Source organism: Crocodylus siamensis, chromosome 3 (assembly GCF_052110815.1).
Source record: "Crocodylus siamensis isolate JL-2025a chromosome 3, ASM5211081v1, whole genome shotgun sequence".
Lineage (NCBI taxonomy): Eukaryota > Metazoa > Chordata > Crocodylia > Crocodylidae > Crocodylus > Crocodylus siamensis.
In genome coordinates, this window is record NC_143397.1 from 137,006,642 (window position 1) to 137,020,758 (window position 14,117).

The 14,117-nt window shown below is 40.9% G+C and overlaps 1 protein-coding gene across 6 annotated transcripts in view; it reads right to left on the reverse strand.

Moving 5' to 3' along the window:
- The window catches only part of RELCH (RAB11 binding and LisH domain, coiled-coil and HEAT repeat containing), a 130,439-nt gene that overhangs the window by 8,822 nt on the left and 107,500 nt on the right, over positions 1-14,117 (reverse strand). For all 6 annotated transcript variants that reach the window (XM_090039315.1, XM_090039314.1, XM_090039313.1 and 3 more), the window contains 4 exons: positions 13,508-13,646; positions 12,360-12,476; positions 10,860-10,948; positions 3,116-3,186 (listed from right to left, as the gene is read on the reverse strand). In XM_090039315.1, coding sequence (XP_089895441.1) covers positions 3,116-3,186; positions 10,860-10,948; positions 12,360-12,476; positions 13,508-13,646 — 416 coding nt within the window. The remainder of the gene's footprint in view (positions 1-3,115; positions 3,187-10,859; positions 10,949-12,359; positions 12,477-13,507; positions 13,647-14,117) is intronic.

Below are 14,117 nucleotides of genomic sequence, written 5' to 3' on the forward strand. Positions count from 1 at the left end.
AGTCAGTCACAGTGGTGGGTAATATTTTTACCCAGCTGTTTTTCTTTGGTTGCCCCCTCAGGTATAACTAAAGAAAAAGAGATGGGTAAAAATAAAACAAACAATGGGACCCCAATGAAGCATCAGAAAGGAGGAAGAAACAGGTGCTCATCTTTGAGGCTCTAGACCAGTGATTCTCAAACATGGTGCTGCTAAATTCTGGAAGGGTGTGCTGAGTCTAAAAGGGTTGAGAACCACTGCACTTAAAAATCACCCCTTGGATTCAATGTTGTTATCTTCAAATGTAGGTGAGTAGAGTTTATGATGGGTTACAAGTCCGAATGTTAAGGACGTAACATCCTTTACAGCAATTTAGGCCTTGTATAGACATTCAGTTTCTCCTGGCAAAGTTGCTGTTTTCCCAGGAGAAACACAAGTATACAGAATATAGCCAACTCCAGGAGAATAAAACTGGGAACCACGAGGGTTAAATCATACCCCCCTCCCTCCAGGAGAGAATATGGTCCTCCAGCTTCTCCTCTTCACCTCCAGGAGACAGTATTGGTCAATGGACTCTGCTGCTCTAGAACAATCCCCCTTAACAATTCCCACTTTATGCTGCAGGGAAAAACAACAGGCTGACCATGGGTAGTCTGGGTCAATCAGGGCTGCCCTATGCATTGTGATCTATTGCTGGGCAGACTAAGGAAGCCTGCAGCACATGCCAAGATGAATGATGCGTGCCACTGGCAGCTGGGGGAGGACAGTGACGATGACACAGTGGCTGTGGGACTGTGGGGGCTGTAAGCAGGGGAGCTCCCGCAGATGCTCCTGGCGGTTATGGCGGATGGGGTGAGCGCCGACCAGGGGTTGGTGACTACCTGCAGATGTCCAGCGGCAGTGTCAGTGGTGGCCAGCAGGGATCGCAGACCACCTGCAGACACCGCTGGTGGTGTTGGCAGTGGGGTGGTGAGCGGTGACTGCTCACAGGCACCACCCAATGGCGTTTCAAGCGCCTTTTTGTAGAGGGTGCACTGCCACAGTCAGGGGGTGCACGTGTACCCACTGTGTGTTGCCCCTGTGCACAGGTCCCCCTCTTTGGCTGTACAGTTCAAGCTTTCCACTCTTCATGACCTCAGCATTCAAATATCTGTGCATGCAGCTTTGGGTAAGTTTCTTTACAAGGAGATTCTTGTGTGTACGCAGCCTAAGTTATCTCCTTATTAACTGCAACCTTACAGGAACCTTCTTGTTAACAACTCTGCTTAGTCATAAATTTGAAACTGCAACACCACGTTTCCTTCTTTAGACATTCTATACAGCATTTTACACCTTTGTCTTTAGATTGACATTGTACTACTCCATTTCTTTTTATTGTTCAGTTCTAAAGATACAAACATAGCCTGTTCAGGAAAACAAAACGTTGTACACTCATTGAAAAAAACCCAGCAGAACCCCAAACAAACAACAAAGCATTGAGTCAAAGAAATGCATGACTTGACTCCCAAAATCTCCTTAACTCAAGCTAGATACAATACCCTGGCATTTGGCTAGCCACTAAGGAGAAAACAGTATAGGGGGCGGTGTCACAATAGAGTACACTCACTTAACTGAACTCAAGCCCACTTGGCAAAGGTGCTACAACCAACACTTATAACGTTGCACGGACTGAAGGATGACTGTTTGTAGCATCTCTTACAGGCCCATGTCTTCTCCTCTCAGACTCCACCTCCACCAAAAGTCACAATGATTATCTGTAAATGTAACTCATTAATCTTCCATTTCTCATTCTTTTCTCCTCAGTCTTTCTACATCTGCCTTCCTTAGGGTTTCTCCAATCTTTGAATCTTTTGAAGTGTTATTCTGCTCCTCCCAATGCTTTACTTCAATTGCTTTCCTCCTTTTCCTCTATTCTCCCAAAACAGGAGAACGCTTGAGGCACATTCCTTTTTGGCAACACTTAGTATTGTGATCAAAGTGGAAGAGCAACAGTTTTCCTCCCTCTTCCTCACCCCTCCTGCTCTGCTGCCATTTGTGTTGCTCATCCATCCTCTGCTATTCCCCTCTGCAGAGCAAACGCACCGAAACTCACTGAGGAACTAATGCACTGGAAATGATTCCACTTCACGCTTACTCCTCTCTCCTCAGACAGTGGAAGAAGTAGCACAAGAAAAAGGTGAAGTGCAGACAATGAAATGAAACTCTGAAAGGTTACATTAAGTTAAACCCTTGATGTCATCCATTTGTTGAGCTCCTCCAAGTGGTGGAGGGGCAAACAGATCTGAACTGAATATGATACTGCTACCCCAGATATGATCCTTTAGCCATATTATAACATTTAAAAAAAAACAAAAAAAAAAGGAACAGTTTTAAATTCTTATTACTTCCTCAAACATTTTAAGGATAGAGTTTCTTCACACACAAAATCTATGACTAGAGAAAATCAATTTGGTTTTCATTCATTAGAATAGACAACATTATTAAGAGTGAAAAAGGGTGTAGGAAATCTAGGCATGCTCCTGGCTAGTTCGGTTAGAACCCAGACATTAAGTTTCGAGGGCCTGTAAAACCTGGGCTACTAACCCTGCAGAATTTTTTCTGTTGTCATTATGGTCCATTTACTAAACTAGATTACGCAATATCATAATCACCAACAACTGAGTCTGAGCACCCATATCAGGTGTGTTTATAATAAAACACGCTTCTCAAAAGGTGTTGAGGCCTGATTCTCAAGGCATCTGAAAAATTACTTTAAAAGAAGTAATAAGTATAAGTTGTTGAATGAAGTTATTTTGTTTAATATGGGAAAGAAAAAGGTGTCAGACAGGGAAAATGGAGGTATAAACAAGTTAAATATTGCACTGGTTCCAAAGCAAGTTATGGGAGTAAGGCAACAGCAAAAGTGTAAAGACATTAACATGAAAAAAGTTCATGTCTACCAAGCAGATGAAAATTCACAGGTTGGATATAGCAACCACCATAAACACATAACTCCTGAAAGCTGTTGCTAAACATAAGACAGGTCAATGCAGCATTCACAGATGCAAGTGCTGGATTAGGGAACAGCTCAGCATTCAGCAAATAATCCACAGACTTCTGCTTCGACAGCACAAGAGAATAGGCATGGAAATCTTACCCTGGTGGTTCTTGGACGGTTTTGTTTTCCACCTTCTGTTCACACTCCTTTATCATGGAGCTTAAAATAACCTATACAAATCAGAGTTAGGGAGAAAAAAAAAGAACTTCAGGTATCTAGTTTTCAACATCAGGATTTCTGCTTAAATCTGAAATTCTAATTTACTTCAAAAGTAATGTTACATTATTTTCAGGCACATTTAAAATGCAAACTTCTGATAATGTTTGCAGTTATAAGCACAGCACAAAAGTTTTTTCTTTTTCTTTTTTTTTAAATAATTACCACGGTTCACACCTGCCTTTTTGTTGTAAGCTTTAAGCACCACATTAATTTCGCATCTGATAGAAATGCCTTCATTTTTCAACAACAAATGAAGATTTCTGTTCATTGAAGAGCGATCATTAATAGTGAAATGAATATTTTTACGTTTACCTCATTATTAACCCTTACAATCATCCTTAAGAGTGAAATGCAGGAAAAGCGAAGAGAAATTGAGATGGCAGTGCAAGACAGCTAGCTGTTCAGTGGAAAGGCAGTGGTACTTTAAGCTGGTGCACCCTTGTAACAGTGCCTGTTAGTGCCGCTGTATCCGGGAATCTATAGATGCTTTTTTTTATTTGCTGATACTTATTTCTACAATGTTGAAATTTATTTGAAAAAAAATCTGCAAATATGTTTACTGAATCCTTTGTGGCTGAATAAAAAGGATTCTATTTTATTATTAGAGACCTCTGTTCCTATGCAAATCATAAAATGCTCTCGACAGGAGAGGCCTAAAAAGAAGGCTTACACACGAAAGTACGGTCTTCAGCACATTAGACTGCAGATGAAACAGTTATGCAAGTCAGTCAAAATGCACAAACTGACACTGTAAACCTATCCAACACCTATTACAGAAATCACTCAACTGAAACTTTTTGGCTCACACCCTGATAGAAAACTGAGGACTTTCCTTGCTTTACTTTTTCTTGGCTGTCCTATTAAGTTAATTAAAGTGTCTGACAAAGCCAGGAACTACTGAAACCAGCCATTATGTCCCAAAGGATGATCAATAAAATTCCCAAAAGATTAAAAAGTTCCCAAAAGATTCAAGATCCTAAACATATGGACCGAAATAAATTATTTCTTGAGGAAGCAGGATTTAAAAATTTGAGACTTATCCTCTTCTGGGTAATAAGAGTTACTTCCATATGATGACTATTTTGCAACACAGCGCATGAAACAAATTGGTTAGTCAAATTATAAAGGTGCCTGCATCAAAAAAGCCACTGTCAATACCAATATCAATTTGTTTGCTATCTATTAAAACAGGATTGGCAACCTATGCCTGCAGGCCAAACCTGGCCTGTGAAGGTCCAATCCAGTCCATATTTTACTAAAGGCATTGCCTATCAACTCCGGTTGCTCCAGCCTGTATGAAAGGCTCCTCTTCCTCACTGTAGCCTCTGCTTACCATCATTGGAGAGTATGGCGGCCCATGGTGCTGGCCAGATTGCAAGCTGTGACCAGCATTAGTAAGAGATTGCCAACCCCTGCATTGAAATGTTAAAGGCTGGTACAAGCCTGAAGATTAAAGCAAGATAACTGAAGTTCTAGGGTATGCTGGGTGCATCCATAGATACAGCACAATGGACACCATGCAGAGATATGAGCTGTCTGAACAAGCTACTCTGGGTCTCCAAGATACTGCAAATGCATCAGCATTGAGTTCCATTTGGATTAGTATAATCTGCTTCCCTATACAGCTAATTAATTAGGTTCAGTAAACCACTACATTAAACACAGTTATACCACTTGCACTGCACACACTAGCTCAACTAACTGCCCAGGACTGTACTGTGATATGTACAGACATATCCCTTGCCTCGAAGGATCCACAGTGCTGGGGGTATGTAGGCAAAATCAATAAGCAGTAACTGTTGGAAACGCACACATCCATGCAGTCCTAAACCAAAATGTGAGGAACAATATATTCAGGACTGCGACCACTGCTGTCATCTCAACTGACAAGAACTCCCCCTCCCCAAAGTACTCTTAAATGCACAAGGAGAGAAGTGATGAAACTATGTCTTGAGAAAGTCAATATGAAAATACACACAACTGTCTTTTCTTGATAAAAAAGAATCCAAAATGTGTAGATGCACAATCACAAAATACACAAGCTCACATGTAGTATCTAGAATATAACCAAATGTATACAAATACAAAGAGGGCATTTGTTCAGGGCTCCAGGTTATTCTCCAGAGAACACTTCTTGGATAATACCTGTTGGGTAATTCCTTTTCTTTCTCTCTAGCTTGGATGCTCACAATTGCCAATGGGATTGCCTGTGAAAAGCAACATGGACTAACACAATAAGAACATTTTTAGATCTTTATTATTCAAGTGTAGCCTCTGTAGAGCCTCAAGAAGTCAGATAATAATTAATTCCAGGTATATCAGTTTTCTTTCCCAAACAAGGATTTTATTTGGCTTCAACTGGGATGTAAGGTAACTTCATAAATTTAATTGAACACATTTTTCAAATGTGCCACAGAACAGCCTAAGAACAAAGCAATGCAGCTATAGGTCATACAGTATTATATCACCTACTGCTTACAACATCGAACACGAAGCTATTTAGACAATCTCTGAACTTTGAAAAAATAGAAGCGGTACTCAAATACTGCAGAATAACAAGACAGCTTTGCCCAAACCTGATAATAGCTTAGTGATACTCAACTCATGAAATCTAAGGCTTTTGGTAACACTGAGGGGTTGATGGACAAACAAAACTGGATACCATTGCAAAAAAGTACTGGGCGCGAGATGAATAGTATACCATTCTTATATGGCATCATGAAAGAAGGAGCCTACTGATACGTCTGACTTGGACTTTACTTGTTATAATACTGGTCTCAAAAGGAAGTTTGAATGATAAATAGTAAAAACTCCTCAATGGATTTCAAAGAACAACTCCACAAGTCTTAAGTTGCCTGAAGACAGAGGATTTTGTCCTAAAGCTAGCAGTGCTCTTTAAAAAGCCATTCACACCCAGATTTAAAAAAAACCCACAAACCAGAACCTTTTGGACCAAGCAGATTAACTACCATATATACCTTATAGAGCAAAAGCACCAAATTTCACAAAATATTCAGATATGGTGTTTGTATTGTTGTCCCAAATATCAAACGTTTTTGAAAGAATAAATCATTTCTATTTGAAAAATGCATTTTATATGCAGAAGCCTTGAAAAATACCAGCAGAACCAGTTGCACCTCACATGAACATCTTAAATTTCTCTGACATATTTACAATAGATAGGCTGCTGGAGTTTCAATTCATTTGAATGGCCAAGCTCTTTTTCTGTAGCAGAACATTAGAAAAAAAACAGCATTTTTTAAAACTTTCTCACATCACGCAGAACACACAAAATCACTTCTTGCATTATTGCTTACTGGGGAAGAGGACTGAGCACAGACGAAACGTGTTAAAACAGAATATGATTTCATGCAATCCTGAAAAAAGAATGGCCTAAGAGCCATTTTAAATCACATTTTTAGGTGTCATTCAAGACAGGAAGAGGAAGGGAAAATAGGTAAATTGGGCAATGCAGGAGAAAAGCAAGTTTTAATAGTCCTGATAATAGGGGATGAACAGTAAAAGAGTGAGATGGCAGTGAATGTGGAGTGGGGAGATGGGAAAGGAGATGCACTCACCATCCCCTGGGGCAGTGACTCTCAGCCAGGGTCTCTCAGCACCCTGTGGAGCCACCAGATCCTTTGAAGGGTGTTGTGAGGTGTGAGGATGTTAGCAGGCAGGCAAGGCTCAGGCTTGCCCCTGCCTGGCCAACCCCCAACCCCACCACCCAGCCCCTCTGCCGGGAGGTAAGCACTAGTGTAAATAAATGAGTTTTGGAAATTGTGTGTCACTCAATTCACCGAAGTTATAGAGGGGGTCATCAAGTCCAGTGATGCTGAGAACCACTAACCTAGGAGGGCTAGGGAGATCATGTGTCCTGAATCTCAAGTGAGACATTAACACTGCCCCGGGAAGTACATTCAGGCTTTGAACTCTGGCCTTAGCTGAGTGTGCTGCAGCACAGTACAGAGGAGGTAGGGTGGGGTGGAGAGAGAACCAGAGACAGTAATGGGTGGTGGTAGGGCAATGCTCCATGGGATGCTGGGGAATTGGCAATTCCTTATGTTAAAAAGTGCTTCTTTTGTCCCATTTTCAGAAACGGGCAAAAAATTTGTGCCTGTGACCAAAATGCATGTAATGCCCAGGACAGATGTTGAAAATGGAACTATCCTGGCAAAAAAGAAGATAGAACTAGGGTAGTCTCTGGATGCTTTATTGTCTGGGAACACTTGGACTATGGTAGCCAGGCCACTGCATTCAGCTACCTGCCAAGCTTGTGACAATTCCAGTCTCTTCCAGTGTGCTGGGAGGAAAATCAAGAGACAACAGACCCAGATTGTAGGACAAAATACAATCCCCTCCAAATGTGACAAGAGAAGTTTGTACTTTTCCCATAGTACTTATGAAAAAAAAAATCAATTAAAAGGGTATAAAGGTAGTTTCCTCTGACATCAGCGAGTCTGACATAGCAGCAGATGGCAGTAATTAATAAGTAAACCAAACACGGTACAGTATTCCTGTTCTCAAAGCACAAGGAGTGCGGGGAGGGAGATACAAAGTTAAAAAATGGGGATTAAAGGCCATTGCCATCATGCCCTTTGCCCCTGTACCCCTCCTGAAACTCAAAAGGTGACTAATGCACAACATACAAACAAAATCCTTTAACACCATCTTCCATTCTCCAGTCATTGCCCCCGAAGATGGTGGGAAAATGCCTGTTCCAAAGGCTATTCTTATAGGGGCATGAAAGATCTCACTTCAGCAATGAAGACCAAAGTCTTGCTTGCTAGTGGTAATGGTGTTCCAAACAAATCACAGACAATGACTACATTCCCCATACCAATCTCTTTCAAAAGCTGTAGTTTTGAATATGGCTATGTGCTCCTTCTTTGGATGCCTTGGCACTAGCTATTTTCTAGAACAGCCATGGTATGAGTGATAGCATGGAGCCACTCCTCCCTGACAGTAATTAAGTTTGTTCAAGATGTTTTGCTAGATGTATTTTCATGTACAATATAGTGTCCAACTGAGCAAGAGCTGACTATTATCAGTGCTGCCACTTCATGCTACAGCACACTCAGATTACTACAGAACCATATACAAGCTGTCCACACATTAGTGGTCAAGTGTACCAACTGGCTTTTGTAACTGTCTAGGTCAGTAAAGACCAATCTTTTTGGCAGATGTACCACAAATTAAGCCCTGTGCCCTCCCCGAGTGCCACCCCAATCCCCTTCCCCTGCCCAATGAGCCACTTCTCTGCCCTGTGCTGCTTTGCTTTCTGCTCCTTGCCATAGAAGCTACTCTGCTGCCTGTCCTCTCCATTAGCTGTATGCCACACAGAAGCTAACCATGCTGTTTGTGGCACACATGATACAGTTTGGACACCTGTGGCCTAAATTATGCTATCCTGCACTTTTCAAAGCAGCACAGCTATGTGGCATGACTATTTTGGTTTGTTTTTTGTTTTTTTGTTTTTTGGAGAGGGGTGTTGTTTTGCACAAAACAGGAGAGAGAATGGATTTGTGATCCGGCAGCAGATGCAACCCCAAAATATTTAAATCTCTCTGTCCACATAGGAGGAAGGAAGCATATCTGGGGCCAGCATCCTTGCATGGTTTTCTGGTCAACTTCATGCATTCATACACTCCTCTTCCCCAGGATGGGAATGCAAACTCCCATTCAAGTTGTTGTTCTAAATATTTTCTCAAAAAAAATTCATTAAATTTTCCATAATCTAATAGAATTTCCAGTCACTACATACTTTGTATTATGAAAAGAACCCACCTATCCAAAAGCACATTTCAATGCATGTGTGAACAATGCACTCAGAAACATATCCTTTAATTAAAGGTAAATTCTCACATCAGAGAAACCATCACTGAAAGTGATAAAATAGGAGAGAAGAAATTAAACCAAATCCAATGCAACTGCTGCAGATTTATTTTTAGGTTTTGTGATACACTGTACAGTAATTACAGTCATCCAAGCAGGCTTTGAACACATTGACCCAGCCAGATCTTTTCCAGGCCTACTTGGGTTAAGGGAAGTTCAAATCTGTAGCCTCTGACTGATGCTCAGATCATTACTGTCACTCCTGACTCAACCCTTCTGTAGTCCGTCGAGTTCCTTCCCTTTAAGTTTAGAAAGTTCCCCAGTTTAACATTCTCTCCTCAAAGTCCACATGATCTTTTATCCAGAAACATACATCTTTTCTATATTAAAATACTTATTCTACTATAGCTATGTAAGTATCAAATGGTGAAGCTTCTATCCCTTAATACAGCACCCTATTAGGAACATTATGTCTCTCAGCATCAATTTTCCAGCTCCACCCCTAGATACCACATTAAATTCATTTCCACCCTTAAGAGGCATCTACTATTTAAGTATGCAGAGCTCTTCTGTAGCCAAACTTCATTTTAAGGCTATGTTCCAATCCAGTTCTTTTGGTCACCTGTTGCCATCTATCACTTTATATTGAGCTTCCTCCAATTTCCGGTAATGAAAGGCTAAAAAATGATTATATCAAGGGAAGTGTGCCAACCTGCACTCCATTAATAATCTTTTATCCTTTTCAGTGTTATTGCTCTCCCTTGCTTGTCAGTCTTGTTAGGCCAGGCCTCTCTTGGTCTCCTATAGGGTACCACGTAAATCAGTACAGCCTGTTCCATGGTTGGGTCATTGGCAACTAACCGGCACCCCCACCTGGGCTAGCCTGGGTGAGGATGGTGCGTGGACACCCAGCAGGACAAAAAACAAGACCTGTCAAAGGGTGGATAAGCAACCTGTGAGCCAATGGCAATCCTTACTTGGAGAGGAGATGGGCGCTGCCAGACCACTTGGCTCAAAAGAATCGCCACTAATGCAAAGCAACTCAACTAACCTAGGAGGGATGTTACAGCATCCAAGGTACCCCAATGGTTGCAGCGGCCTCAGGACTGACTTGACTTGATTTACTTGTCACTAAAACTGATTACATTTCTGATTTTCCCTCTCTAACTCCAATATTCTCTTGTATTTTCTATTTCACGTTCTCTCTGTTGATTTCAGCACATCTTTTTTTCTGATTAAGGGACAGTAAATAGTAGCAACTCCCCTTACTAGAAGAGTTTAGTTTGTGACTACACACTTAGATGTCTATGGAGTAATGTAGAATACTCTACTGTGGAAAATAATTTTTTTAAAGTACCTTCAAACTTCACCAACATCTCTGCTCCAACTTAAATCTAAGCCAAGTGACTAGTAACTACAGCAGTGGCAACACATAGGGGGTGCACATGCACCCCCCGACAGCCAGCATTCCCCGCTTAGGCAATGGGTAGTGGTGGTGGGGCAGGTGGGAGTGCCAGTGCCCTCCCCGTGAGTGCCGGTCGGGAGTGCTGTGGTTGCTTCCTGGTCAGTGCAATTGGCCGCGGGGAGACCTCCCCCTCCCACGTCGGTGGGACTGGCTGCAGGGGACCACCCCCAGTCTCTGACTGGTTGCTGAGGGGACATGTGCCCCCCATGACTAAGCTGGCACCAGTCATCCACGAACTACAGTAATCCCAGCCATTTAGGGTGAAGAATTAAATCTCTCTCTTTTGTACTTCAAGCCAGAATGGTAAGTATGTCAGCTGATCACCTCATGCTCTGGTGAAAGATGTTCCATGTCAATTCGTAAACACCTGAGCCCAGGTAAAAAGTGGTTGACCATTAAATCCTCTGAAATGACTAACAAAAAGGCTGTTAAGGCAGATGACTTTTGCAATCAAACATGACATTATTTTAATTTCAAGGGAACATGTTGGTCACCAAAAATGCAACAGAATTTGTTTTTAATTTGGTCAAGTGGACCATCAACCCTGATTAAGTGACCTAAAACCATGTCAACACTAAATGGAAAAAATAGCAGGGAAATACTTGAGACCCAATGATGATACCGGGATGGGAGTTTGTGACCTCTTGGGAACAGGATTACAAGTGGGTAGGGGTGGATATAGTGGGGGTGCAGTGGCACAGCTGCGCCGTTTTTGGATTGGACCACACCACAGTAGCATCCAGAGATTTTTTTAAGCCTTTAAAGGAGGTGAAGATCCTTATCTCCCTCCTTCCCCCACACCTGCTACTGTTGCTTTTCTCACTGTGCTGGGGGTGGCAGAAGCACCAGAACTGTTTCTGTCTGGCCCAGCTGAGTTGAAGTGGGCTGGGCTCAGGGAAAGCAGCAGTGGGGATGGACAGTGGTGCCCCCTTCTCTATGCCTGCTCCTAGAGGGGATGGGGCAGGGAGGAACTATTCTTTTGCTGTGCTGTTGTTGGTGTTCCAATTCCCAGATAAGACCAATCCTGGTGCAACACAGCTGGGGTGGGCAGAAAAGGCTCTGCTACTTTCCCTGCCCCTAGAACAGGGGTAAAGCAACAGTGGCAGGCTGGGGAGGAGGGAAGGGAAGGAGAAAGGGAATGAGAGAGCAGTTTTCACCTGTTTTAGGGATAAAGTCCATGGAGGCTCCTGAGGGTTGCAGTCTAACTGCATTAGTGGGGATGGAGGAAGGTTAGTGGGGATGGAGGAAGGTGGAAACTAGAGGTACAGCCATACATGCAGTGCAGGTTGCTGCTCCTTCACTACCCACTTCGGGAAATCCTAGATCTATCCCTGAAAGTGGGTATAACAGGGGAGGGAAAGAGAAGATAGAAAAATTCTACTATATGCCTGTGTCACTAAAATAATTTTATTAAAGATTTCATTGTCATTAAAATAACAACAAAAATCCCGATGTCTGGAATTTAATTGGGTCTCACCCACTGCTATCTAACAGTGCCAATATTCCCTCTGCTATTTTGGTAACAGGTAAAAAAGTAAAATAATGATGAAAAGGGCATGGAAAAATACTGAATCAGTCTATACACACCATATTCAGAATATAAAAAGGATGGAAAATAAAGGGAAATAGTGAAGAATGTATTTAGCCTCATGCATCCACCCACTTATACTCGACTTTCTTTAAAGAAAGGTACTGATAAAAGTCAGATTACTTCAAACTAATTTCAGGTACAAAGACAGAAAGCTACTATTTTATATCTCAAATATTCAAAGCAAAAGAAAGAAAACAATTCCCAGTTAAAAAGATAACCAAACTCAAGGATACAACAACAGGAAAGAGCACTGTAGGCTTCAAACAGATGGGTAGCGATGTCCAGTCTTTTGGAATCCACAGACTGCTGGTTGTTGACCAAGGCTAATTTGAGTAAGTGAGGAATAACAACTGAAAAGTAAGGATACGAGTCAAAACTCTTTTCTAAGTTACTTCTTATATTAATTTAAAATTAAATGTCATTTTTGCAGCAGCCTTTAGGCATAAAAAATATAGCCTTTCTTGCTATTCTGTTATGTAAACGGAATGCACCTAAAATCTAACCTAAATTCATCAAATTGTTAATGTAAGGTACTGTAAATCACTTTAAAAAAAGCAAGTTTTTACCAACATTTGCCATAGTGCTATTATGATCAAAAATCACAAGGTGCTTCTGATACCAATGTATTCCATCTGGTAAATGATGGTTTTCTAGTGGGACTACTAGCTGGGGTTTAATTTGTGTGTTGTAAATAGATTTAAAAGAAAGTGATAATCAAATATGAGCTCTTAAAATTAAGAAATATATCTCTTTGGAATAAGCAAGGATTACAGTTTACAGAACATATTTCTCAATATTGATTCCTTATTATTCAAATTCCACACATTGTCTCCATAAATACTACAAAGTCTATTAGCTAGTCTTATGACGAAGTGTACCGAATACTGTTTTTACTTTCACTTTGTTGTCTTTAGGTAAGGGGCGTCATTGTTTTTCCCCTCTCTTAGATTTAAAGGCTGTGAATAAAACCATTTGCCTTTTTTCGTCCTTTCTAAAGAAACCCACTTTTATCTTGTAGATCTGTGTTAGACCTAAAGAAGATATTTATTAGGACTGTCACAAATCTAAGGCTCTTAAACAAAGATAGCAATTTGAGGCTTGATACTAAGTCTATTAGAAGTTGGTAAAAATATTTTCACTGGGCTTCAATGATCACTGATCAGCCCCTTGGCACTTTCATTACTCCCTCCATTTACTAGGACTTTCAACTGGTAAAATGTAGGCATTTTCCTCCAAGAATAAAAACAGCAAAGTAACAACTGAAAAGTTGTGTAAGATAATCAAATACAAAAACCTCTGGAGCACAGTTCCAAAACAGGAAACTGTAAAAACCAGTGCAGATTAAGGGGCAATTAAAACGAGAGTGAGGAATAAAACTTACATTCATCTCTAAATCTTGGTTCAGCATTAGGTCCAACTCTTCCAAATGTTTTTATAATCTCTGTTTGTAAAGAATGTTGGTCTTGATACTGAGGGTCTTCCAGGAAAGAAGCCAATTGCATTTTTACTCTTTCCAGTAGCTTAAATTTCACAGAAAAGTAAAGGTTAATACAAAAAAGCTTGGTCATCAGAAAACATTGACGCCACTCACTTTTGGTGCTCTATCAATTTTCAATTATTCATATTTTAAAACTGAGGTTTTCTGCGAATGTAGAAATTCTTCTCTGCAACAAGATACTTTAATTGCACGGTGTGTCCTCCATTTTAGGAATATCAGACAGAATACTGATAAGTAACCTGTGGTCACTGACACAGAATTAGCTGTAGTCTACTTGGTTTAATTTACTCCCATATAACCTGCTCTCCTGTCTATCATTTGCTTAATTCCGTTTTAAACTTTCAACAGCTATTAAGGAAGTTAAGAGCTCTCTCTTTTTACTCTTAGCTTCCCCCCGTATTTTATTAATACTAAAGTATTAAGTGCTCCCATCACTGTTTTTAATACTAGATACTTAATTTGGTGGGAAATCACATGGGTCAGAGGCTAAAGT